At 44.4% G+C, this 24,582-nt stretch overlaps 1 protein-coding gene across 1 annotated transcript in view; it reads left to right on the top strand.

The window, feature by feature from the left end:
* Positions 1-24,582, top strand: part of LOC306752904 (voltage-gated inwardly rectifying potassium channel KCNH7-like) — a gene marked incomplete at both ends in the record, with an annotated part of 66,838 nt that overhangs the window by 16,660 nt on the left and 25,596 nt on the right. The window contains 3 exon segments of the mRNA XM_079236734.1: positions 12,011-12,170; positions 18,346-18,815; positions 21,855-22,069. Of these exon segments, the coding sequence (XP_079092860.1) occupies positions 12,011-12,170; positions 18,346-18,815; positions 21,855-22,069 (845 nt within the window).

Raw genomic sequence — 24,582 nt, 5'->3', positions numbered from 1 at the left:
AAACGTTTGGCGTGCAGCTTGTGGACATTTTCATTGATAAGCACTGATGACCAAACATCTGTGCTTCAGTGATTTTTACTTGTGACCTTTTGGGTTATAGTCTCCCCAACCGTCCGGCCACCGTGCTGCCACCGATGATGTCGTAACTCCGGGGATAAGGTAGCCATCCTGGATTAGAGAGTTAAACAGCTCTCAGCACAACTGAATGTTCCCGGGGGGTAAGGGGAAGGGATCACATTTCCCTAGAATGGAAGGCGCAAAAAAAATAAGCCTTCCTCCCTCTGGTGCGAGGTCAATTCTTGTATTTCAGTTTTTTTTATTTCCCCCACATGAATAACTTTGCCCCAGCAGTGTCAAGTTCAGGGACCCACTGTATGTGAAGGCTGTGTCACACATGCATTGAAATTCCATTGCAATTTCTATGTTGCAATACACATAAATTGCCACACATGTCAAAATAGTTTTTGTCCATATATGTTGTTGTTTAGCCTTTCAAAGACTACATTTTCACCGCGGTCAAAAAACGTTTTTTGCTCTACCGCACGCCCTGTAGCAATCTAACAGCACCATAAACAACATTAACATAACCACAAGGACGTATGCAACAACAATGCATGAAGCGATGAGAGAGCAAGACCGAATATAGCGGCAGATTCATACGTGTGTGTGTGTGTGTGTGTGTGTGTGTGTGTGTGTGTGTGTGTGTGTGTGTGTGTGTGTGTGTGTGTGTGTGTGTGTGTGAGTACTTCTCTCGCCCCCTACATGACGAGTCCTCCACCAGTCCGAAGTCAACTGTTCAGGTCCAGCTCTCCAGGCGTTGTGTAGTTTGATATTGTTGTGTGTCGGTGGACACGTGAGGACCATCATTGCCCATCAACCAGGTGTTGCGATATCCGATTCTACTCGTTGGTGGTGGAACGGACCGCTGTGGATCCGTGATCCGTACTGATGCTCCATGGTTTATTCCACGGTGTGAAATAAAGTTTTACTGACTATCGTTGGCCACCAATATTCAGTAAAGTATGCGATTAGTACATTAACAAATCCAGTTTCAAAATCTAGATATTAGAGATGAATTATGAGCCGTTTACACTAACTCTAAGCAGCTTATCACTACTTACTAAAGACGATAATAGTTTTAATCCATAACATTACAATCTTTTATTTTCTTATTTGAATTGTGTGTTTTATGAGGAAAAAAACATTATAAATGATTATAACAAAATAAAAGTATAACCTTATGAATGTTTGGTTTACTATAAGTCTGGTTCCTTGTAGACCAGCTGCTATAATCAAACAACAATAGGCTCTGTATCTGCCAATATGGATCAGCAATTATCAGCAATTGGTTTCGGCGGCAAAAAAAATCAGGGATCTCTAAAAGTTATGTTTACTCCTTTTTTTTTTTTTTTTTTTTTTTTTTTTTTTTTTTTTCTTCTTTGGTTCCGATCCATGAGTTTTCTGCTCCGATGCAGCTCTACCACTTGTCGTCCTCGAACCCAAAGTCAATGCTGTTTTGCTCACCTTCTGTTGTAAAGGCAAAGATGGTGGAGCAGTGATGGCTTCCGACACGCTGTAATGCGGACCCAGGGTCAGAGAGCGGCCCGGATAAGCTGGTTTGATGACATTTAGCCGTGAAGACGAGCTTCTGATATGGAGAGAGAGATAGAGAGCGAGAGGGGGCAGCCAAAGGAGGAGCGAGGGAGGTGTCACTCTAACCCCTCAAGCAGTGCAGCACCAGCCAACAGATCCCTGCTGCTGGAGGCTCGGCTCACATCAGTGTCTCACACACACACACACACACACACACACACACACACACACACACACACACACACACACACACACACACACACCTTTGTGTACACGCATTCACTCACCATGCCTATTTGTCCAAGGCTAAAAGCTCAGGCTGCAATTTAGAAAGATTTTGACGGCGGTGCTCTTGGCAGCGGTTTCTCCAACTGAGGGCTATCAAGATTCCCATATGCCACAATCACTGTCAGACACAACCAGTCAGCAGATGTTAAACTGGTGTGTGTGTGTGTGTCCTGATGTAATGCATTTTAACCGTGTGTGTCCTGATGTAATGCATTTTAATCGTGTGTGTGTGTGTGTGTGTGTGTGTGTGTGTGTGACCTGATGTAATGCATTTTAACCGTGTGTGTGTGCGCTACGTTACCCTTCCACTGTGAGACGATTGAGCTGCATTGTCTTAATTATTGATGGTGGAAACAGAATCAAATGAAATTTCCAGCATCCTGAAACTAGAACTCCTCTCTCGGCATCGCCTCTTAACACTCACACTCAATAATTCCTCGCTGTTCAATAGTTTGGGTTTTCTCAGTGTGCAAAACTGAATTGTGTGTTTTGTGCCCCGAATACAGAGGTTGTTGCCTCAAAATACAGATCTAAGCTCAACATTGAGCATGAATTGAGAGCGGCCTGCAACCCTGTTTTTTAAAAAAGATTTGTAAAGGACAGCAGGCTCATTGTAGCCATAATACTGATAACACTTGATGGATCAAACATATCTGCACTCGTTTTGTTTTTCACAGGTTGCACTTTATTGTTATTATCTTGAAAATATATTCAGTGCAAAACATGTTAATTGCAGCTACAATAAGCTATTTATTTTGCCAAATATTAGTTATATTTTGCACAGATGTAACTTTATTTGCATTGTTCTAATAAAGTCATTGCACATTTTCTTTGTTTTAATCTGATGGAGCAATCTGGTTTACTTGAAAGTGATCGCATTTTTCTTTATTCTACTATTTGAAAAAGCACAGATTGAGTCACAAAAAGTTGTTTGAATAAAAATTCAGCATGGACCATTTTGTTGCGCTAACCCTAACCCACGAACATTTTTGGGGCGTGACAAAAAAAGTTTGAGAACCACTGACGTCAGGTCCCCATGCACTGATGGTAAAGTTGTAACTTTTTCTGCAACAAAAATCTGACTCTGAAGTCAATTTATTTTATTTAGATACATGCAACAGTATACCACAACATAAATCAACTCTCAGGACCTCGGGGGCTACACATATAACACTCTAAAAGGGTCCATTCTTGATATTAAAGACATTTTATTTTCATATTTAAAGTCAGGGTCGTAACAATCAATTATTTTCATTATGGATCCATCTCCCAACCATTTAATTAAATTTTTGATCTTTTAAGTATCAAGAAACTGTAAAAAGAAAAGAAAAAAGATGACTAACAAAGAAGCTGCACATTGGAACCCTCAGACTTTGGGCATTTTTGCTTAATAAAACCCCAAAAAGGTAATTAATTTATCAAAGGTTGCTGATTCGTGTTCTTTTGATCGATACATCTACTACATGTTGCAACTCTAAGTACATTTTCCTCATAATACCAAAGTATAATTTTGATTTTGTGTTCCTTGACTTCTGTCCACCGGTTTTCAGAAAAAGTCCCGGCCTGTGATGTTTGAGAGTTTGATACCAGACGGCTCATTTTTAAGTTTGAGCTGTGCACAACTTGAATCTAAAACTTAAGTGAGTGTGTGTGTGTGTGTGTGTGTGTGTGTGTGTGTGTGTGTGTGTGTGTGTGTGTGTGTGTGTGTGTGTGTTGGAGCGTAATGAAAGCACGACTCTGTGGGAACAGTTGGTCAGGAGTGTATCGGTGTCCTCATGTGAACTCGACGTCCAACAGCGGCGCTGCTTTCAGTCCAAACCTCAAAGTCAAATGAGCCCCAATCCATCTCTGCTGTAAAAAGTCCCCTTTGTTGTGTGTGTCAGGATACTTATGGTTTATCCGACTGTCTGCACGTATCATTGTGTTTATTCCGTGTTTTTGCTTGGACGTGTCATTAAAGTAGTTTTGGTTTCTTCTGGTAAAACCGATCCTCCACACACTGCCGCTCTGCTCTGAAACCCTTCAGAGCCCCTCAGCCTGCTGTGATTTGGCGTGCGCTTGATGCCACACTGTGCCGTCATCCTGCCGTGCCATCTGTGTGGCGACAGATTACCAGGTAGCCCTATTAATCCAGGTGGGGCCGCGCCGCGTCGGGGAGGAAATGAAGCGGAGTGGAAAATGTTCAAATCCATAAGACCCGCATTTCCTCTCGGGCTTAAGGCCGGAGCAACGACGGAGCCGCTTCCATCAGGCCGCTGCTGACGCTATATCTTTTTTGATGTTTCCGTGGATGATTGGCAGCTCCGTGTTTATCAGCTCACTTTCACCTTGCCAAAAGATTATTGGCCCATCTCACACCCCCTCCTCGGCAGATTAGCCGGAAAAGAACAGATTCTGTTTTTAGTCCACCCATCCGACTGTGGATTTTAGTTTATGCGAAGGAGAACGCTGAGTCATACTTTGTTTGAAACACAAAGGTCGTCATTTTTCTTCTCTTTTTTTCTGAATATATTTCTTAAGAAGATGCCGCCTGATGTTTCACATTGGGATGCTTCTCTTTGTTTTGTTCCGCAGCTCCTATAAATATTCAGGTCAGAGACTAAAGCCGTTTTAGTTCCTCTCAAAGGTGCGTTCTCTCATTACACTGCACCGTGTAAACCAGCTCCATCGCCTGCTTATTAGATTTAGTTGGACAGAGAACATTTTGCTAATTAATGCTGCCGGCAGGCTGGCTGTGTGTGAGCTGTTCCTGCCTCGCTGTACTGAGATCTGTGAGCCTCATTAGAGTCGGTGTGTGCGCATGTCTCTTTACACCAGTGTGCAACTGAGAAATATAAATGTTATTTCTGTTTGCGCGAGTGTCTGTGTGCACGTTGGTGTGTGTGCACGTTGGTGTGTGCGCACGTTGGTTTGTGCACGTTGGTGTGTTTGTCTTTGACCCTCGCCGAGGCGGGACAGGCAGGAATTTGCATCTGATCTGTTTGATCTATCCGCTTAAAACACATCGGGCGGCCTTCTGCTGAGGAGCTGGGCAGCGATCTCATTTCTCAGGGAGGGCGACAGAGCAGGACCGCTGAGGCTGCAGGGAGGAAGTGATAGGAAATCAAATGGGCTGGATTTAACAGTAAAGGTGAGGAAGACAGACAAGGACACGGAGGGAGTAAAGGGAGATGGAGAGTTGCGGCGGGTAAAAAGACAGGACATGACTTAAATGTGTTTTTGCTAGATTTTTAAGCTCTTACTTAACTTATTTTATCAGGATATTTAATAATAATACATTGTATTTGTATTGCACTTTATATTTGAGCAATCTCAAAGTGCTACAGAGCAGAATAGAACAAGAACATTTTTTTAAGATATATTTAAAAGCAAAGCCCATAAAAGATATTTTAGCAGTAAGCTTTCTTTAAAAAGGTGAGTTTTCAGGTCACGTTTAAACACCTGCAGTCTGTGGGTCCCTCAGATGGTCGGGGAGGGAATTCCACAGCCTCGGAGCTGCAGAGGAAAAGGCCCGATCGCCCATAGTGCGGAGCTTGGTTCTGGGGACTTAGAGGGTTTTTTTGGTTGCAGAACGGAGGTTGAATGAGGAGGTCTGGGGGGGTGAGCAGTTCTTTTAGGTATTGGGGTGAATGTCCGTGAATGCACTGAGTGAGGAGGGAGAGCTTATACTCAATTCTGTGCGGGATGGGGAGCCAGTGTAGTGATTTCAGAACGGGGGTGATGTGGTCGTATTTGCGGACTCTTAGCAGGATCCTGGCAGCGCTGTTTTGAATATGTTGTAGTCTCTGGATGTTCCTGTTAGAGATTCCAGTGAGGGGAGCATTACAGTAATCCAGCCTGGACGATACAAAGGCGTGGACAAGTGTCTCTGCATCTGTCAGGGTGAGTGTTGGACGGAGTTTGGCGATGTTCCTGAGGTGATAGAAAGCTGTCTTTCAGAGGTGCTTGATGTGAGTGTCAAAAGTGAGATTGGGGTCCATTTTAACACCAAGGTTGGTGACAGATGTGGAGAGAGGGACGTTTTGACCCGAGAAGGTGATACAGGTGATGGTGGAGGAGCGGAGCTGATGTGGTGTGCCAACTAGGATTGCTTCTGTTTTTGAACTGTTTAGCTGAAGAAAATTGAGTTTCATCCACGTCTCTATGTCCTCCAGGCAGGTGGTGAGTGTGGATATAGTGGGAATCAGAAAACGTGGGGGTTGTCCTCATATAGAGCTGTGTGTCATCAGCATAGCAGTGATAGGATACCCCATGCCTACTGATTATATTACCCAGGGGAAGCAGATAGAGGGTGAAGAGAGTGGGGCCAGCACTGAGCCCAGGGGGACACCGCAGGTGACGTTGTAGGTAGAGATGGGTATCGTTTGGGTTCTTTTCCGATACCGGTGCTAAACCGATACTTTTAAAACGATACCGGTGCCTGAACCGATACTTTTTTATTGCCATGGCAATTTGTTTTCTTCAAATTGAACAATATGTTAACTGTTTAAAGTATACTAGAAATATGAATAAATACATACAAAATGTACTTGACTTCAAACTACAGCTTCAAACCTTTTAACTTCAAACTATAAACAATATATATTTCAAAAGAACAGACACAAGCATCAGGTTGCCTGATTTGGACTGGTGCAACAGAACTCAGACACTGTTGGATTCTACAAACTGCTGCTTCACTGGACTACATGTCACCATTAATATCAACTGGAGAGATTTGTTCCAGCAAGCCGAGGATGGACGTTCAAAAGCTCGTGTGTGTGTGTGTGTGTGTGTGTGTGTGTGTGTGTGTGTGTGTGTGTGTGTGTGTGTGTGTGTGTGTGTGTGTGTGTGTGTGTGTGTGTGTGTGTGTGTGAGAGAGCGTGAGAGCGTGTGAGCGCTGGAAGCCCCGCCCCCTCGAGTCCCGCTCTGCGTGCAGGCAGACAGAGAGTAGAGCAGCGAGTGTGCTCTGATCCGTGCTATTTTAATAATCGTTTTTAACGTACGGGTACCACGCTACCTTTTTAGTATCTATATACCGTGCAACTTTACAGAGTAGTGTTAAAAAAAAAAAGTATTTAAATCGGCTCAGGCACCGGAAGGAAGCACCGAAATCTGCGTTGCTTTTCGGTCCGGTAGGTACTGGACGTGTTGGAACCAGTGCCATATTGGCACCGGTTCTCGGTACCCAACCCTAGTTGTGGGTGTATAATATTTCTCCTGGCCAAGACCCCAAGGCCCATTCTGTTGTCACACTCTTCTAATGTGTGATGAGACATACCTCTGAGCGTGACGGAGTCCACTCACAGCTATCAGCACCAGTTGTAGAGCACAAATCACCAGACTTGCGCGACAAAGTGGAGGATAAAGTAAACGTGATCTCTTGTCATCCTCATGATGTCAAACCCACATGCAGTACTGTGCATCAGTACCAGCAAGTCCAATGCATCACCCGCCTCGTCTCCCACACCCCTCGTCGCCAACATCTGGGGCCCGACCTGAAACCGTAAATCCCATAATAACCGCACACTGTTCAAAATGAGGTTACGCTAGGCAGCATGTTTTTAAGGTGATCATTTTGGGCCGTCTCATACATGTGGACAATGAGATCTGGAAATGAGTTCTGGAAATGCGTCCTGATATTGAGCTGCACACCGGTCAGGTGGTGCGGACGGAAGCCTACACACAAAGCAATCAAAGGATTGAAACAAACTGTTATCATTTTCTCTTTTATCCTCTGCAGGCCTGTTTATTGTCCAACACCCGCGATTCAGACCAGCTATAATACCCAGAAAACACACACACACACACACACACACACACACACACCCTCTGCATGGTTGAGACCCACATGGACTTCCACTCAAATTGTTTCAAAACAATGTGCTGTGAAAAAAGTGGCAGAAGCAAAACTCTGACTATGAACATATAAGTCCATGGAATGAATGTGTGTGTGGAGATATATATATATCTCCACACTCGCTCTTAACAAGTAAAATAGTGGAATTTTCATTTCATCCAATTTTGGGAACCCATTTCCCATATGTATCTATTTTTCGCACGCATGCGCGTGCTGCCTCCTCTCATTCCTATTTCCCTAAACAGTTCCAACCATTATGCTTTCTAGAACATAATACTTAGCGCCTATAAATTATAAATGCCTGTGGTTTTCACGGCTTATTTTTAGAGCGTGCCCCCGTGCACAAGCACACAGATTGCTTTACAAAGCCGGGGTTAGGTCCCCTCCCGAGGCATGCCGAGCTTCCACTGGGCTGTGTGTGTAACAGGGCTGATACCAACGATTCTGCTCTTGATTAGTTGAGTATAAGATACTCTGTTGCCTGTCGTTGGAGTAAAGGACTAGAAAATATCTAATCTGCCCCTCTGTGTTTTTGGGAATGAGGTGCATGCTCGTGTGCGTTCTCTCGTTATTGCTTTTGCTTGTGCGTCCAACCATTATGAAATTGCTCCTCTTCAGTACGCCGCTAGCATTGCTCCAGGGGGACTGGCTCCCGACGCCGCTGCATGAGGTCCATCTTCATTTGTAGTCGAGCATATTGAGCATTTATCGCGGGTAAAGTTAGTGAACCATCTCTCACTGTCCGCTCACCAACGCACATCTCCAGCAGATCAAAGCTCCCACTTCACTTGAGAAACATCTCAACATCGCTTGGTTCCGCAGACAAATGCAACTTGGCACGGGGAGTTTGCTTTTTCTCTGCAGCGCTCTGTTGTTTCCATGGAAACATTGTCTCCATCGTTTTTAATTTTGATTTGCACACAAAGCCGGGTGACAGGATTTCAAATAACGGGGCGCTCATCGGTGCCGTTGTGGAGAAAAAAACGGACATGTTTGTACTTTCATGTCAACAAATTGGCTGACATCCAAGTTCTGAACGATTTGATATTGCTGATGGGGTTTGTGGTGGTGAAATAGGACACCTATCTGTAGTTGGGGACAAATCATGTCTGATCAAGATGAATTTTCTTCCCAGAACTTGCGCGCCTTCTTCTCCTACTCAAGGCCCTGAACCCCGTCTTTGTTCCCTTCAGAGAGGAACCGCCTCCACTTGGATGGGGACTTCCTTTTGAATAATGTCACAGACGGTGTGTTACTATAACCGCCCCCAACTCCCACTGACTGGTATTAATGGCTCCATCCACTCCTGCTGACAATGATGTACTATCAGAAGCAGGTTACGGCGTAGCCCAGCAGAGCCGGTACATGAATCACACTCCGGTCTGGTGAAGCAGTTGGTTTATATTGTTGCTGCACAATAGGATTTGAGGTAACACGCTCTGTAATGCACAATATCATACTTTAGAACTGGGGATGCTGCAATCCGACTTTTTCAATCCCGATTCTAATACCTGGGCCTTTGGTACAAAGTGTGGATCCATTATTATTTCATTAATAAGCCGTTTGCCTCAATGTTTGGAGAATGGGATCAGTCTTTTATATGTAGGGAAACATCAGGCCTGATATTCCTTCCCTAACTCTTTCAAAACATGTTATAAATACACGTAGATAAACATTTACTGAATTGATAATAAATCGTACACCAGCCAAATCTTGAAAATTAACAGGAATTCAAAATATAAGTCAAAACGTATCCAGGAGTTGACTTTCCAGTGTATACTGTATCAAGTATATAAATAATAAAGAGTTGAGCTGAATAGATCGGTCACCTGATCCAGCTATTTGAGTCGGCATCGTTCTGATAGCAGGTATCACTGCATCGCCTCTTGTAATGCCTTGTATCACTATAGTTACAGGCACCCATATAATATCATATAATTATGTCAATCACTAACTCATAAAGCTTTTTACAATGCCTTATCACAATACTTCAGTGTTGCTGGTCACTCTCACATTTTCTTTCAAAGATCATAGTGTGTATAGTTCCATAGTCATAATCATGTTATAATGCATTCTAATCAGCGTTATTGTGCATTATAAGTTACTCCTAAGTGTCCATTGTTTGCTTTGAGTAACATTTTGTGTCCTTGTATTTTTTCACTTTACTTAAAGCAAACAATGAGTAGAGAAGAGTAACTCAAACACTTAATAACAGGGATTAACATGCGTTATAAAACACTACAATTAAATACAGCTATTGGAATTATTATTCCAATAGCTTTTTTAATAGAAAACGGTGAGCGACCAGCAATTATGAAATACTCTAATACTTCATGATCAGATGCTTTTTAATGTGTGTTGATTATTCCTATAAAGCATCATGGAGATGTATGAACGCATATGAGCATAATTATACAGTGCTGCCATCTGTATATAAAGCATTGTAAATCATGGAGTTAGAGTGTTGCCAGATTTTGGAGCCTGACAAAACAATACGAGAAAATGTCTCGAAAGCCTGCAATTATTTTTGTCCGTGTGCCGAAGTGCACACCCATTTGTGTCAGAACCGTAGTGTGTGTGCGGCAGTGTGTGTGTCTGTGTTCCCCCAGAAAATAAATGCTGTAGGCCGGGTGCCTGCTGGGCGAGCTATTAATAGCCTCCTGGTGACAGCAGGACTAAGAGCCTAATGTGAGCGAGAGCATCTTCCAGAGATGTCCATGTTCATTATTTAGAACTTAATTTACATTTAATTTTCTACACCAGTAATCCTGCTCACAGCTTCTGTACATCCATCTGGCCAGAGAAACCACTGTTGAAACGTATTATTAATGTCAGGCGACTCTGACATGGCTCCAAAAATATCTTTTTTTTGTGTTATTTTCTGAACGATCATACTTAATATGAAGCTGAGAAAAGAGAGCTGGAATAAAGAGTGTGCCATCTCAGTTTCATCTGTCTTGTCTGCTGTTTTGATAAACTGGGAACATTTAGATACGAGGCATTAGCAGATTTACCTCCCATTGTGAAGCCTTCGGCTTCTGTATTAATTGGGCTTTAAGAACTGAGAGCAATTCATTATCTTTCCTTCAGATTGAGAACATTTCTACCCGTTGCCCACCCTAATTAGTGAATGTCAGTATGGGCATAGTATACGTATAAATATGTACAGTATCTGTGACATTAAATGTTTTTCTGGGCCGTTACTTATTCAGTCTCTTTCAAACCCTCATACCACAGCTGGTGATGTTTGGAACAGTGGGAAAAGACTAACAAAGAGGATTTTGATGATTTTGTTTCATTCTGTTTCTGTGGAGCGTGTTTAATAGCGATCAGTGAGGAAAAATAACGTTTTAAGCTTTGAGGAGAGCATATACAGTATATCGGCTATTTCTGTTCACATCTAACTCGGTCAATCAAGTATTTCTTTTGACCAAATCAGAGTTGGGGATTGTTGGAACAGTGGAGTTTAGTTGTATTTCTTTCAAGTTTCATTTAAGTGTGTCTCAATACTCAACCAGGAAAAATGACTGTTCAACTGGAGTCCGGTGGCTTTGAGGAGAGCATATTAACTGTATGTTTTATACATTAATAAATAATAGTAGTTGTTTAGATCTTTGTTGATTTTATTCGTTGTAATCACATGGCATCCCGAGGTGAAAATGAGCCGATAAATACTTGTGACCGCTGCAGTCATTTGTCCTGCGAAGGAATGATCTTAGTGGGTGTTGGAGGGCGTTGGGTCCAGTGGGAAAGCATCAGAGAGGGAGAGACATTCCTGGTTGCTATATTTTGGGAAATACATGCCAAGCATACATTGCGTGTGTGCATTCCTATTCGTGCGATGACTTTGGATGTCATCCAGGGTAATACAGTATGGAAGTAACTGGATCAGGCATGAATGTTAACTGGATGGTTCCCCCTGTATCTAGCTGTACTGAACTGTGCAGCAGGACGGACTCGGGGCATGTCTGGATGTATGAAATCATTCAGCTCCTGAGGATTTCCTCTCAGTGGACCTCTTGACCTTTTCCCCCTCATTCCTCTGCCAGGTCTTTTCGCGCACACACAGCTTTATCTGGAATAAGATGTCTGAATGTCAGAGTGTTAATGGAAAGCTCTCGGGTAAAACTGCACTGTATCTGAAAAGCTGTTCCTTTGATCCTTTAATCAGGTTTTACCATCTTGTTTTGCACAAATTGAATTTGAATTCAGTGCCTTTATCCTTTTTTTAAATGTCCATCAAACACAAACTATAAATGTTATCCATCTCTAACCTTCATTTCCTGTTTAAAGGTTCAAACTTCCTCTGCGTCACCCATATCATCCCCGTGAAGAACGAGGAGGGCGTGGTCATGATGTTCATCATCAACTTCGACTACGTCCTGGACGAAGGCAGCAGCGACTCACTGGAGAGACTCAACCACGCTTCGCCATCCAAAGCTGACCAACGTGAGTAAAGACGAGAGAGCTGGAGAGGTAGCATGACGTACGGCATTTCAATCGGGAGAGAAGACAATTGGTTATAACATATGATGAGATAATACAGTTTGACAGAAAGTCTTTGGCGCTTAGACTCTTTAGGGAGATTTGTAATCGAGGAGGCCGTCGGGCCTGAGAGGCGGCGAGATAAATCTCCCAGTGGTGGTGGTGGCTGACAATTCTGAGACTGTGTCGGCTGATGAAATGATGAATATTTGAAGACTGGGCGGTGATCAGGAGGTGGAAGGGACCTCGTGTTTAAAAAGAGATGGCAGCAAGATGACAGAAGTCTAACAATATAGATGTGTTGCTGTGCAATTGGATAGGAGAGACGGGCTGATTACGAGAGAGACGGCTCGAAACAACCTAAAAACACCTGCTTTCGACAATATTTCATCCATGAGTACTCCTTTCCATGAAAGGAAAACTCTTTCATCGATGAGTACTGTAAAAGTCGGGTTACAAGCCGCTACTACGTTCGGTGGGTGTCCACGCTAGTTCCCCGCTGTAGCCAGCTAGCGCTGCTGCTAACCTCCGCTAGCTCTCGCTAGTTCCCCGACAACCACCGAAGGTAGCGGGACCAGCCCCGGCTCGACGCCCGACTCAGGCAGAGGGGCAGCAGCAGCGGGGAGCTAGCAGCAGCAGCGGGGAGCTAGCAGCAGCGCTAGCTTGCTACAGCGGGGACAACCACCCAAGGTAGTAGCGGCTTATAATCCGGCTTTTACGGTACTCAGAAAAGCGCTATATTTTATTATTATTATTATTATTATCCAGAAAGGGTTCTTCATGGAACCTTTAAAACACCATTTCAGAAGCAAATGGTTCTGGGGAGAACCTCAGCCCTTCAGGAAGAAGCCCCTTAGACTGAATTTACGGTCAAGCTTGATTTGGTTAGAAGCTTTTATTTCCTACTCCATGGCCTTGTTGTAAACATTGAACTATATATAACTCAAATGTTGAACACTTCTGTTCTCATGTACTGCTTGTGAAGAAAGAAGTCACAGCGTAAGACCTTGAAGAGCTCGGGGGGAAAGGAACCGCCACATGTGACCTTTTACTTGTAACCTTTTCCCACATCCACATCAATTGGTGCTTTTCTTAACACACTCAAATATGAACGTTACACGCCCTGCTAGATGCTATGTAGATACATTTGTTTATTATCTTGCCTCTTTAGCATAAGGCTTAAACCTGAAGCGGTGCATCGCAGGAATTCCCCGCCTGACAGCTCTTTGTCATGTTGACGCCGGCGTTTAGCAGACGATGATGTGTTAGCCTGCCATCGTCTCAAAGGTCTGGCCCAATTATAGCTCTTAGCCTGCCAGGATGGCCCGAAGAACCTCTGGAGCGGCGCCGGAGAGCGCTCCTCCCCGAGCTGTCGGGGTAATGGCGTAGAATGCCCTTCCCCCCGCGGTACTCCTCAACACGTTCTCGTCGCCTGCCTCTTTCTCCACTCTCTATCTGTGACATGAAGAGCAGCAGCATGGAGGACCAGAGGTCACCTCTAGATGACTGTAATTGGATGAGGCCTCTAACAGGCTGCGTTGTCTCATAGGGAGGGAGTAGCAGTGAAAAGTTGGGAAGCGTGTGTTGAGTGTATAAGCAACGCAGCCTCGTGTGCACACTCATGAAACCGTGTGTGTGTGTGTGTGCGTGTCACTGATAAGGCCTTCCTCTCTCACTCTTCCATGGGAGCTAATTGCTCAGCCTGAGAACAAGTGCTATCCCTGCTGGGAACAGGCCTCTATGAATTAAAGTCTCCGTCTGCATATCTCAGTGGGCGTCCCTGCAAATCTGGTGCCGAGGTGTAGATGTGTTTACAAGGTTTAGCTTCGGTGCATGACACTGTGTCTCTCTCTGCCTACACACAACCTCTGCCGTGGCATGCTTTAGCGGAGAGGGTTGGTATTTCCCAGCCTTAGCCCTCCCTCCGTTAACTCCAGGGACCGAGTGTCGCACCAGCAGATGTACCGAGATCACACACCATGAATACCTGCATAGTCAAAGAGAACATCTCAGATGGACAAACATCTACAGATGTAAACTGAACCAAATGGAAGCCGTGGTGTTGTATTGCAGGGCTCCACAGTATGTGTTGGAGCAGCTGCCTGTAGGTGGTGTGAGGAGGTAATGATCCATGTGTTGCATTATCTAGACGCCCTACGGGGAGCGAGCAGCCGCGCATTCGGCACTGCTTAACGATCGCCTTCGCCGCTCTGCAGCGGCCCATCCGTTCTGCCGCCATTCTCCCGTCGGTGCTTCGATCGTGGCTGAGCAGGACAACTTCCACAGACACCTCATTCCTCACACAAGACAGGTGTCATTTAGGTAACTGTTCTACAGGGAAAGCGGTGGACGTGCACAAGGCTGTGCATTGTTCACCATTTTGACCCAACAGTAACCTAAATAAAATGAAAACTTTGAAGACCAACAGTGAACTGGGCATCAGTAGGAAAATAAGGAGCACAATAGATAGAATAGACGCCACCTCGTATGGGGAAAACAAGTAATTGAAAGATCAAAATGTCTAATGTTTCTAGCTAAACAATGATCCTCATTTGCACCTAACCGGGTGGATGCAGTTTAAAGTTATGATATTAATTAATGTGAATCCAAAAGCTTAACAAATCTAGAGACACCAGACAGACAGACACCTTGGAACGTACTCAAAACCTCCTCTGCACTCGTTCCCGCTACACAACCACATTTTGCCGTGAAGTCTCACACACACTGACTCACACGTTGAAAACTATACCAGCCACACGCCGTCACAGCTGGTAATGAATTTAGAGAATTTGCCACCTCATCCGAGCAGCCATTTGTAACCATCAACTCTCTGCCCTCTTTCAGAGAGAGAAGTTAACGACCCCTGAACTGGAGCATCGCATAACCTTGTCTTGGCATAAGACCAGTTCATACAGCATGATTTTCATTTAGTAAGTGATGGTCCATTTAGAGTAGAATGGACCATAAATCAGGGCGTGCTTTGAGGCGGGGCCACAATGTGATTCCTAGTATGGTCACTTCCAGTCAATATTTGCTAAAGCCAAGATGGCGATGGAGAAAATGCCAAACTCTAGGCTATCCAAAAAAACAATGGGTGACATCATGACAACGTCGTCAACTTCCCTCTATACAGATATACTATAATATGTTTTTATCTCCTCGTGAGGACATCGCCTTATACAGAAACGCACCGTACAAAATACTGTTACTCCTACTCAATCCTGCTTTAATTCTCTCTTTATAAATGAGTGGGGTGAAGTCGGGACACAGCAGAATCACTCATGTAATAGGAGGACCGGGAGCCCAGGTAAAAACTAGGGCATGCAAATCAGTTACTAAGTGCATTAACTGCTCCGCAGGTTTTAATTCATTCAAAACCACTAGAACAAGAAACGGAAACAAAAGGATTCGAAGCCGCCTTTGTCCCGCTTTCACTAAAGGATGCCGGTTTATTCTTCTCTCTACTTCTCCCTGACATCTGAATCACGCTCGCATTACAGAAAGACATTTCACTCCCCAACACGGGGATCTGAGGGCCCAATTAATATTCAATGCAAATATTACTATCTGGTATCGTAGCAACAAGGGCCGGTGTGTGTGTGTGTGTGTGTGTGTGTGTGTGTGTGTGTGTGTGTGTGTGTGTGTCCGTCGGTTGTGTAAAAACTGCCGGTGAGTGTTTTTTTTGCAGAGAGAGAGTGGTGAGGGGAGGGAGGGAGAGGGAACACACACACACACACACACACACACACACACACACACACACACACACACACACACACACACACACACACACACCAGGTACAGCACTCTCAGTATGACAATTAAAGATGGCTACATACGACGTTTCCAGTGCACACCGTGAGTGCGTGACAGACTTATGAGCTAATTAAAGGATTTGCGGCGTATCTGTTTGTCCAGGCGCAGTAGTTCCAAACACAGCTCTGAGCATGTGAGCGCTCATGAGGCGCCATTCATTGTTTTGTCGAGGTGCCGAGGCTCGTGTTTAAATCAAACTCTGAAAACGTGAAATGCTAGAGCGGTGAGATTTTTAATAGGAAAAAATGTGTCCGTGTTGTAGTATTGCAAGATTTATTTTGGGAGAGTAAAGTGTTTAACAGGGTTTGTCTGTACTCTGGTTTGGGATCAGCATCAGACTGATGAATCAGATGGTATTTGTGATGAGCGGTCTTATCCTGAGCTCAGATTCAATTCTGTTTATTTTATATAGCCCGACTTCACAAATACAAGTTTGCCTCGGAGATGACACAGAACTTTGTTCACGATTGTTCGGCAGCACCCAGAACTCCTTCACTTCATCTTCGTGAGGACAAGTGGCTTGTTTTCACCTACTGCACTGTACATTTGAGCACTAGCTACAGAACGCATCTGAAAAAGAGGGGGCCATAATTTCAAGGCCCACAGAGGCCTTGAAATACTGAGTATTGAATAGTTACAGAAGGCCTTTTTTTTTTGGCCCAACATGCAGGCCAGGATGAAGTGACTGGGGTGCTCTTGACATTTGTGTTCGTGAAATGAAAATGATTGCTTAAAACATGCACTCTCCTCAAAAAGGCCAAGTAGCAACGACAACATAAGGCAACTGTTTAAAAATCAAAGAAAACCTTTCTTAATTGGAGTATTCGCATGAAGACGTAGCACCAGCTAAATACATTCACAATGTATGAACAGTTCTGTCAGACTCAGCAGAGGCAGGCTTGTAGAAAGTGTGAAACCGCATTTTGTCTGTCTTCCGCATCCACACCCTCTAGAGTAGACGACAGCATACAGCGCCGTCCGGGGCTCCAAAACAATAACGTGGTCATGGATGAACAACGCATGAGATGGGTAAATGTCAGTGAGTGACGGTGCCCAATATCGTTGTGCTCATTTAAAGTATACGTTTTGAGGAAAACACCGATACAGTCCAGGCTTTTACTATTACAAAATATTACATGAGGGACGGGCTAATCAAGTCGCCAATCAAGTGCAAAATGTAATTTCCGGCGCCATTAGCTTTTGCATAAAGACTTAATTTAAACACACTGACCCAAGAAAGAAAAATTACTTTCTCTCTCTGCGCTCTCTCTCAGCCCAATGAAGACGGAGATGCATGCTGCGCCATTTAGAGCCTCAATCTATTTGACCACCTACTGTGTCTCTGAATACGACCTTAGCCGGTCCGCTCTTTGCAGATGGTGCATGTCCAATACAATGTGCAGTCGTTCGCTCAAGTAAATGTACAAAAGGGGACATGATGAAGGTGGTGTGAGGTTGTTCAGGTGTGCTCGTCCTGTTTTTTCCTTTGAATGTGGTCATGAAGGGACTGCGCATCGTGGCAATAAGACAGCACTCCGATATGTATGGCGTATGTTTTAGCGGCTAAATGACTCACAACATGCAGGCCAAGCTTTGCCATCCATATGTGAAATCCCTCTCGTGACAGGTTTGCCGATATTGTTCTATTTGTGAATGGCATGTAATTTATACTAAATTTACACTAAACTGTACTACACTCACTGCTTCCTGCAGAACATTCCCTCAGAACTAACTACTGCCATTTCAGCAGAACCCAAAATCGCTTTGTTTTGGATTCTCCTTCATCTCCCCAGGAGCTATCAATCACTCGTTAAAATCCTGCACTTAATCCTTTACGGGACTGACTCCTCAACGCTCTACTGCCATTATAATATTTCACCAAATGTCCTCCTCCATGAATAATTGAAGGAAATTGAAGGTTGATGGAGTGCCTGAGGCAGAACGAGCATTTGTTTTGATCTGCCAGGGTCTTTTTAAGATAGCTACGTTGGCAGGCTGCTCCTTGCTGTTGGCAAACAACCACGAGATATCAGCGGGATATTACAGACGGCAAGCAAGATCTGCTACAAATGCACCAAACACAAGGTTGCCGGGGGTTATGTCAATCCCACTAGCTCGTTAAAAATGACCATAAACTCAGTTTTTATGCTGTTGAATAACTTAATAGTTACCGAGCTATCTACTGCCTTAGATGCATGTTTATATGCCATACCAAATTGCCCCTAGGCTCTCTATACTTATAACAAAAAATATATATAAAACTGTTTTTATGGAATAACATGACTGTAATCTTGTTCTCATTACTCTGTTCTATCAGGAAAAGGGAGATTCTTTCGCTTCCGTTTCCCAGCCATACCGCTCCTGGGCATCAGCAAGCAGTCGCTGCCGCAGGAAGACCCCGACGCCGTCATGGTGGACTCTCCTCGGCACAGCGACGGCTCTGTGGCGACGCGAGACTACCAACTCCCCACCACCCGCGAGAGCTGCAGCCCGTCATACGCCAACGACACCCGCGCCCTCATCGACCCCAGCCATTGCTCCACCCCCGTGTCCGGGCCCTTGGACCACTCGTCGCCTAAGGGCCCCTGGGATCGGACGTACCCGGACCAGACCATCACCCAGACCCACCAGCGGAGCAAGGAGGACATGCTCATTGCGGCGCCGTCAATCCCGGGCCTCACTCCAACCGCCTCCAGAGAGAGCGTGTGCAGTATTCGCCGAGCCTCCTCCGTACATGACATGGAAGGCTTCGGGACCAACTCCAAGATGCCGTTCAGGGACAGACACGCCAGTGAAGGTAGGAATCTCCCGCTCTCCTTCGACCTTAATGTACACTGCTTTTTAAAAATCTCAAACAAAAAACGGCTCCATTTATTTGATCTACTATCTCACTCTATGGTAGAAGTTGTTATCTTATTGTGAGGTTATTTAGATGTTTGTGTATACATCATCTGCTGAAGTCTCTCTCAGCTCACCACAAATCTCAGTTGAACACATACGAATAAAGGGCTGTTTGACATCAGGACTTGAGACAATTGACCCATTGCTAAGCCCCGCCCCCCACTGCCAATCTGTTAAGCTGTCAGGGCGACCACGGAGCCCACACTGTCAATAACTGCACTCACTGAATAAATATTGTGTCGTTTTTGAAAAAGCTATTTCAGAGAGAAGCTGACCGATGGGTCTATCATACGAGTTTGTAGGATGTGAAACTGATTAGATGGATGTAAGTCGACCGATCACAGTTTAAAAGTTAACCACCACATACATGGTGATCAACAGAAGACAATGACATTAAAAATGAACATTTATTAACATTGTTCCTGTAAAGCTGGTTAGGTCTTTATACACTGTTACAATCATTAATGTGTAGACATGCAGTATACCTCCAGTAGCTAGCGTAGCTTTGAAGTGTCAAAGCTACTTGTATTGCGCTAACATGCTCTGCTAATGTTAGCTCCACAGGTTTTTACATGGAAATCCAACCTCTCCGGATAACAAGCATGACTACTACACCAGAGTAATAGTTTAACCAGAGCGGGATAGTTGTTGGAACCTGGTCAGAGCTGGTTAATGCTACGCTATGATTGGGGGCGGGGACATAGCCATGGGTCAACTGTGATGTGCTCACAGACAGAGGGGATCTTTAACTAAATGAATAAAGAACATTTTTCTCCCTACTTCCCCAGTGAATTCTCAAATGTTGTATTTCATAATAATTGACTTATGAAGGAATTTATTACAAGTGACAAACATTAACTATAATTTTGACATTATTAATTGCCAAATTCACTGCGGTCCCAAAATAGGAGATTGCAGATGTGGCGTCTCTTAATCATTATGATAGTGTGTCACCATCCACACTGTGCTATTGATCTCCCCTTGAGTCTCATTAGCCTTTTGGCCTTCATTTGGATGAGGGTAAAAGTGCCCCAGACTGGCCGCTTCCTCCAGGCCAATTACTCTCCCCCTTATCTACAATCCACATCCAAATAGCTCCCAGTGGCTGACACAGTAATACGTCTACTTCACAGTAATGAATTGTTCATGGGGACAGTAGCGGGGGTTTGATGCCAGCCCTCATTTGTCAACATAGACGCACCAAAGAAATACCTCTCGCTCACCCCCCCGCCCCTTTTTGTCTTTTTTCCCCCCCTCCCATCGCCGTGTTGCTGCCATCACAGACAATGGGCGCAACATTAAAGGTAACAAACAGCAGCCCCGCTGCATCTTGAGCTGTTAGACTTTAGCACGTCTACCAGATAACCTTTACTGCACAACAGCCTGCTTGCTGCATGCGATTCCCCACACGGATGAGGTTTATGTTGAATGCAAATGCCCTGGCGGGACTGTGATTGTAAGCTCTCGTGCTGGAGCCTGGAAACGCCGGCACTCCATGACTTGGTGCACATGACCTGCTGATCCCGAGCCAGTCGCCCGGAGGAAGGCTCGGTTTATAAAAACAAAAATCACCACAATGACCTCTGCACGCGCTTGCATGAAGCAACACATTAAGTCCCTCTGCTTTTTTGTTCATTGAAGAAAATCAATGAAGCGTTACAAGATGATCCCTCCCACTGTCTGTAACCTCTGGTTCCTTGTTGCCGTGATTTCTTAGTGGATGAAGAAGAAACAGTTTACATTTGAATTCTTTACGCTCAGACGTGCCCTTTTCACACCATTTTGACTGCCAACGTGCGGCATTTCCTGGTTGATGCCATAATGTCATGTCTGTAACGACTGACTTGCGATCCCTCCACCCCTCCTTGTTCCCACATTCCAATTTATCCCGTTTCTTCTCTCCCGGTTTGCTAGTGTCTCGCTCCTGGATGGCCGGGGGTATGGCTTCAGCTTTTTCCCTTTTTGAACTTATTTTTCATGACTGCAATGACGTATCCTCACAGTGGCATGTATTGAAGCTGTGCATGCAAGCCCTCCTCCTCAGCTGTCTGTTTCTCCGTCCTTACCTCTCAATCACTGTACTTTGTGAAATAATAATGCAACGGTCCTCTGCTGGCTCACAGGGCTGAATCAGCTGTGTGTGTGTGTGTGTGAATATCCAGAGAACGTTGTGTGGTATGAGGAGCAAACATTTAGTTAATTCTGGGGTTGGGTACCATTCACATTTGTACCGGTCCTTTTTCTCTCTGTGATAACAAATGGAATTTTAGTGGTTAAAAAAATTCAAACTTTATTCACGTTTTCACAAAAGAACTAGGGAAAATTCTGTTGATCATCATATTGACATCTTACTAGCAACATTACTACAGTATCTGTAACATTATCTGTAGACTGTCACACACACACACATACACAACATTTATTTTGAACTCAACACTTCCTGTTCCCATTTCAAATGAAAAAGCCCTTTATTGTTTCTGTGAACAAAATCCCTTGTGCTCTCAGGTATCCAAATTTAGCACAGATTGCTTTAACATGAATCGGTACTCTGTATAATTTGTTCGGTACTCTCAGTAGTACCAAGTTCGGTACCCAACTCTTGTTAACTCAACACACCTCATCAGATAGATGTTTGACTAACTGTTTGATTGTACATCGAATCATTGTTGTCTTTGGCCCACAGTGTTCTTCATTATCTTATAATGAGAACCTTTGGAGGCCTGTTCAACCTAGACGGTGTCGAGTTTATCCGTTGTATTCTGCGTGTTGTTGTTGAACTCTTTTCAAAAGTAAGGGCCACCCCATGCTCACTTCCCATGTCCCAACATTCACGAGAGAACGCGACCGTCCACGATTCAGAACACCTACATCGACAAGCCCAAAGACGTGGCAGCTTTTACCGACGCCGTCCTCCCTCCCTCTCTCTCTCTCTCAGGGCCACTCAGCCAGATCAAATCCAGCCTGCTGGGCTCCACCTCCGACTCCAACCTCCACAAGTACAGCACCATCAACAGGATCCCCCTCATCACGCTCAACTTCTCTGAGGCCAATAATGAGAAGAAGTGCCCCTCCCCTCCATCCTCTGAGAAAACCATCATCGCCCCGAAGGTCAAGGACCGCACGCACAATGTCACCGACAAGGTCACGCAGGTAAGGCGCTCACCGGACGAGGCTCAAGAGTTTGTGACAAGTTGAGACTGAGAATGTCTTCAATGGTGAGGGCCTTGAATGTCTCCAGTCATATGGAAAGTTCTGCTAGCCCCCATTCTTATGGTGCTCTGTTTAATGTGATCTGGTTTTACTGCCACTGATCTGAGGCCTGTATGTCTATTTGTTTAAAAGATGAGTTGATCTGATTGGATCTCAGAATCTGCTCTGATCACATGGCATGTCAATCCATGTGATCATAGCTGATCAGGTCCAACATTGTTTACCCATTAAGGCCTTTAGTCCTTAAACAAACGTGTAACATAAGGATTTTTTTTTTTTAAGACTTTTTCTGTACTGCAATCTCCTTTTCTAATCCGTGTAATTTAGGCATCCTGATTTTCCATATGTTGATTTCCGTTGTCTTGGGGTCAAAATGACCCATCAATACATATACACGGGTCATTTTGACCCCAAGACAACGGGTGGGTTAAGTTTTTTTTGGTCCAATTATTTTCTTTTTTTCTTGTTGGAGGTTATTTTTTGGTCGTAAAGAACCAAGCTGTCTGACGTAGAATTTCAGGAGAAGAGTTTTATTTACCATCGTATGAAACCATTTACAAGATATGCAGCACAGTTCTGGCCCTATAATAATATATATTTGAGATCAGCAAAGGTGGAGTCAGTAATTCTGCACAGAGGATGTCGATGAGCTGGAATAGTGTTTTGTGTCCCCTTCCAAGAGCCAGGCTGTGTGTGAACGCTACCTTTTTTATTTCCAGCACACAGAACAGACAGCTAGCTTATCTGTGGAATTTGGCAGAAAGTGTATTGGATTGGAATCGCTGTGAATTTATCTAAAGACAAACTAAAGTGTGCACTACAAATGGAAACAAGCGTACTGCCAACAACACTAAATAAACTATAATGTATGAAACTAAATCTCTTTGCTGATGTATGTGCATCACCAGTAAATCTGTCGCAAGCTGTCTTGATCAAATTATGTTCCATGTTAAAATCCCCATAAAACATTACAAATTAATTTTTCCCCTTTTTTTTTAATTGAATGTGCGAATTTCAGGACGTTCCATCCCTCCGGTCCGTATTATCAGCGTGGTATAAAATCTCTTACTCAACCATCTATTAATAAATTATTGTTCTGAACAATAAAGAATGGCAGTAGACATGTATAGTTGATTTTATTAATAATTCATACCACCAGTCCCTTGTTGACTGTCTGAGGTTGTGCAGACTGGACTGGAGTGGAGAGACATTGAGATTCAGCAGTAATGCTCATCGTAATATCATTTACTATCCCCACAAATCACTCTCACGATGAAGTCCCCCACCTCAGGCTGCTTAGTTGAAGCTCAAGGGGTTTGATACGTAGAACCCCACAGGTGTCATCACTTAATAATCATGGATATCTTATCGGCTTCCAGAGCTCAGGCCGCATGTGAGGTCATTCTCCCCTCAGTAGACCGCGCTGTAAATCACTGTATTCCCAGGCTGCCCCAAACCACCGATCAGCTCTCAGATTAGCATTTTGCCCATTAAAGGTGTAACGGATAGAGGGTACAGAAGTTGACCCCTGTTCGCACTCAAAGGCAACTTCAGCTGAAGACTGGAGGCAGAGCCACAGACGACCGCACTGACCTCCACATTCAGCATTTAAAGTCAGCGTTACTCCGCAGCAGAGAGCGCCGGCCTGTTGACGGGCTTTTAATGGCGTTTTGTAACATGTGCTACACTAAAGGACCTGAGAACCGTGTGTGTGTGTGTGTGTGTGTGTGTGTGTGTGTGTGTGTGTGTGTGTACACACACAACATTAATAGTGCTGGTACTCCGGCTCCTTCTAGATCTAATCACACATGTCTGCGTACTGCATGCTGTTGAGCATTGAAATAATCATAGAAACAAATGGAGAAATAAGCCCTGCGGGGATCGAGACGGATCTCCATCTTTCCAAGTTCTAGGTCAGTAAACCGTTCTCTAGACGCCCGACTGTGAGGAACACGCAGCAACAGCAGATGTCTCGAAAACCGACTCCGGACTCCTGCGAGTTGATTTGAAGCCGGGATAAAGGCTGAGCAGACTGGCTCTCCCCTGGCCTCAACGGGCAGATGGAGGCTTCACCCAGGAAGCCGGCCAGCTAAGAATGGCCGCTCACACGCTGTGAACGCGTTGGTGCATGCAGAGCGTCAGATGCCCGCAATCTGAAACCTGGTTGTGGAATTTCCACCTGCCCTCTGCTGGGTTAGGGCTGAATGAATGGTTTTGAATGATGATATCAGGGTTATTCCAAAAAAACAGTTGGGTCTGAAAGGGTTAATGATAACAAACATGAAGCAACATCCTGTCCTATAAATAATAGCCCATCCCCACAGCGCAGACTAAAAAAGGAAGCTAGTGTTCATTTGCATTTTGTTTGAAGCCACGCCAAACACACATTAACACACACACATTAACACACAAGAGAGAGCTCATTTGCGCCGATTGCACATAGCTACAGTACG

The sequence above is a fragment of the Taurulus bubalis genome (genome assembly GCF_910589615.1).
Source record: "Taurulus bubalis genome assembly, chromosome: 21".
In the NCBI taxonomy this organism is placed as follows: Eukaryota; Metazoa; Chordata; class Actinopteri; order Perciformes; family Cottidae; genus Taurulus; species Taurulus bubalis.
Note: the sequence above shows the minus strand (reverse complement) of the source record. Positions and strands in the feature narration are given on the sequence as shown.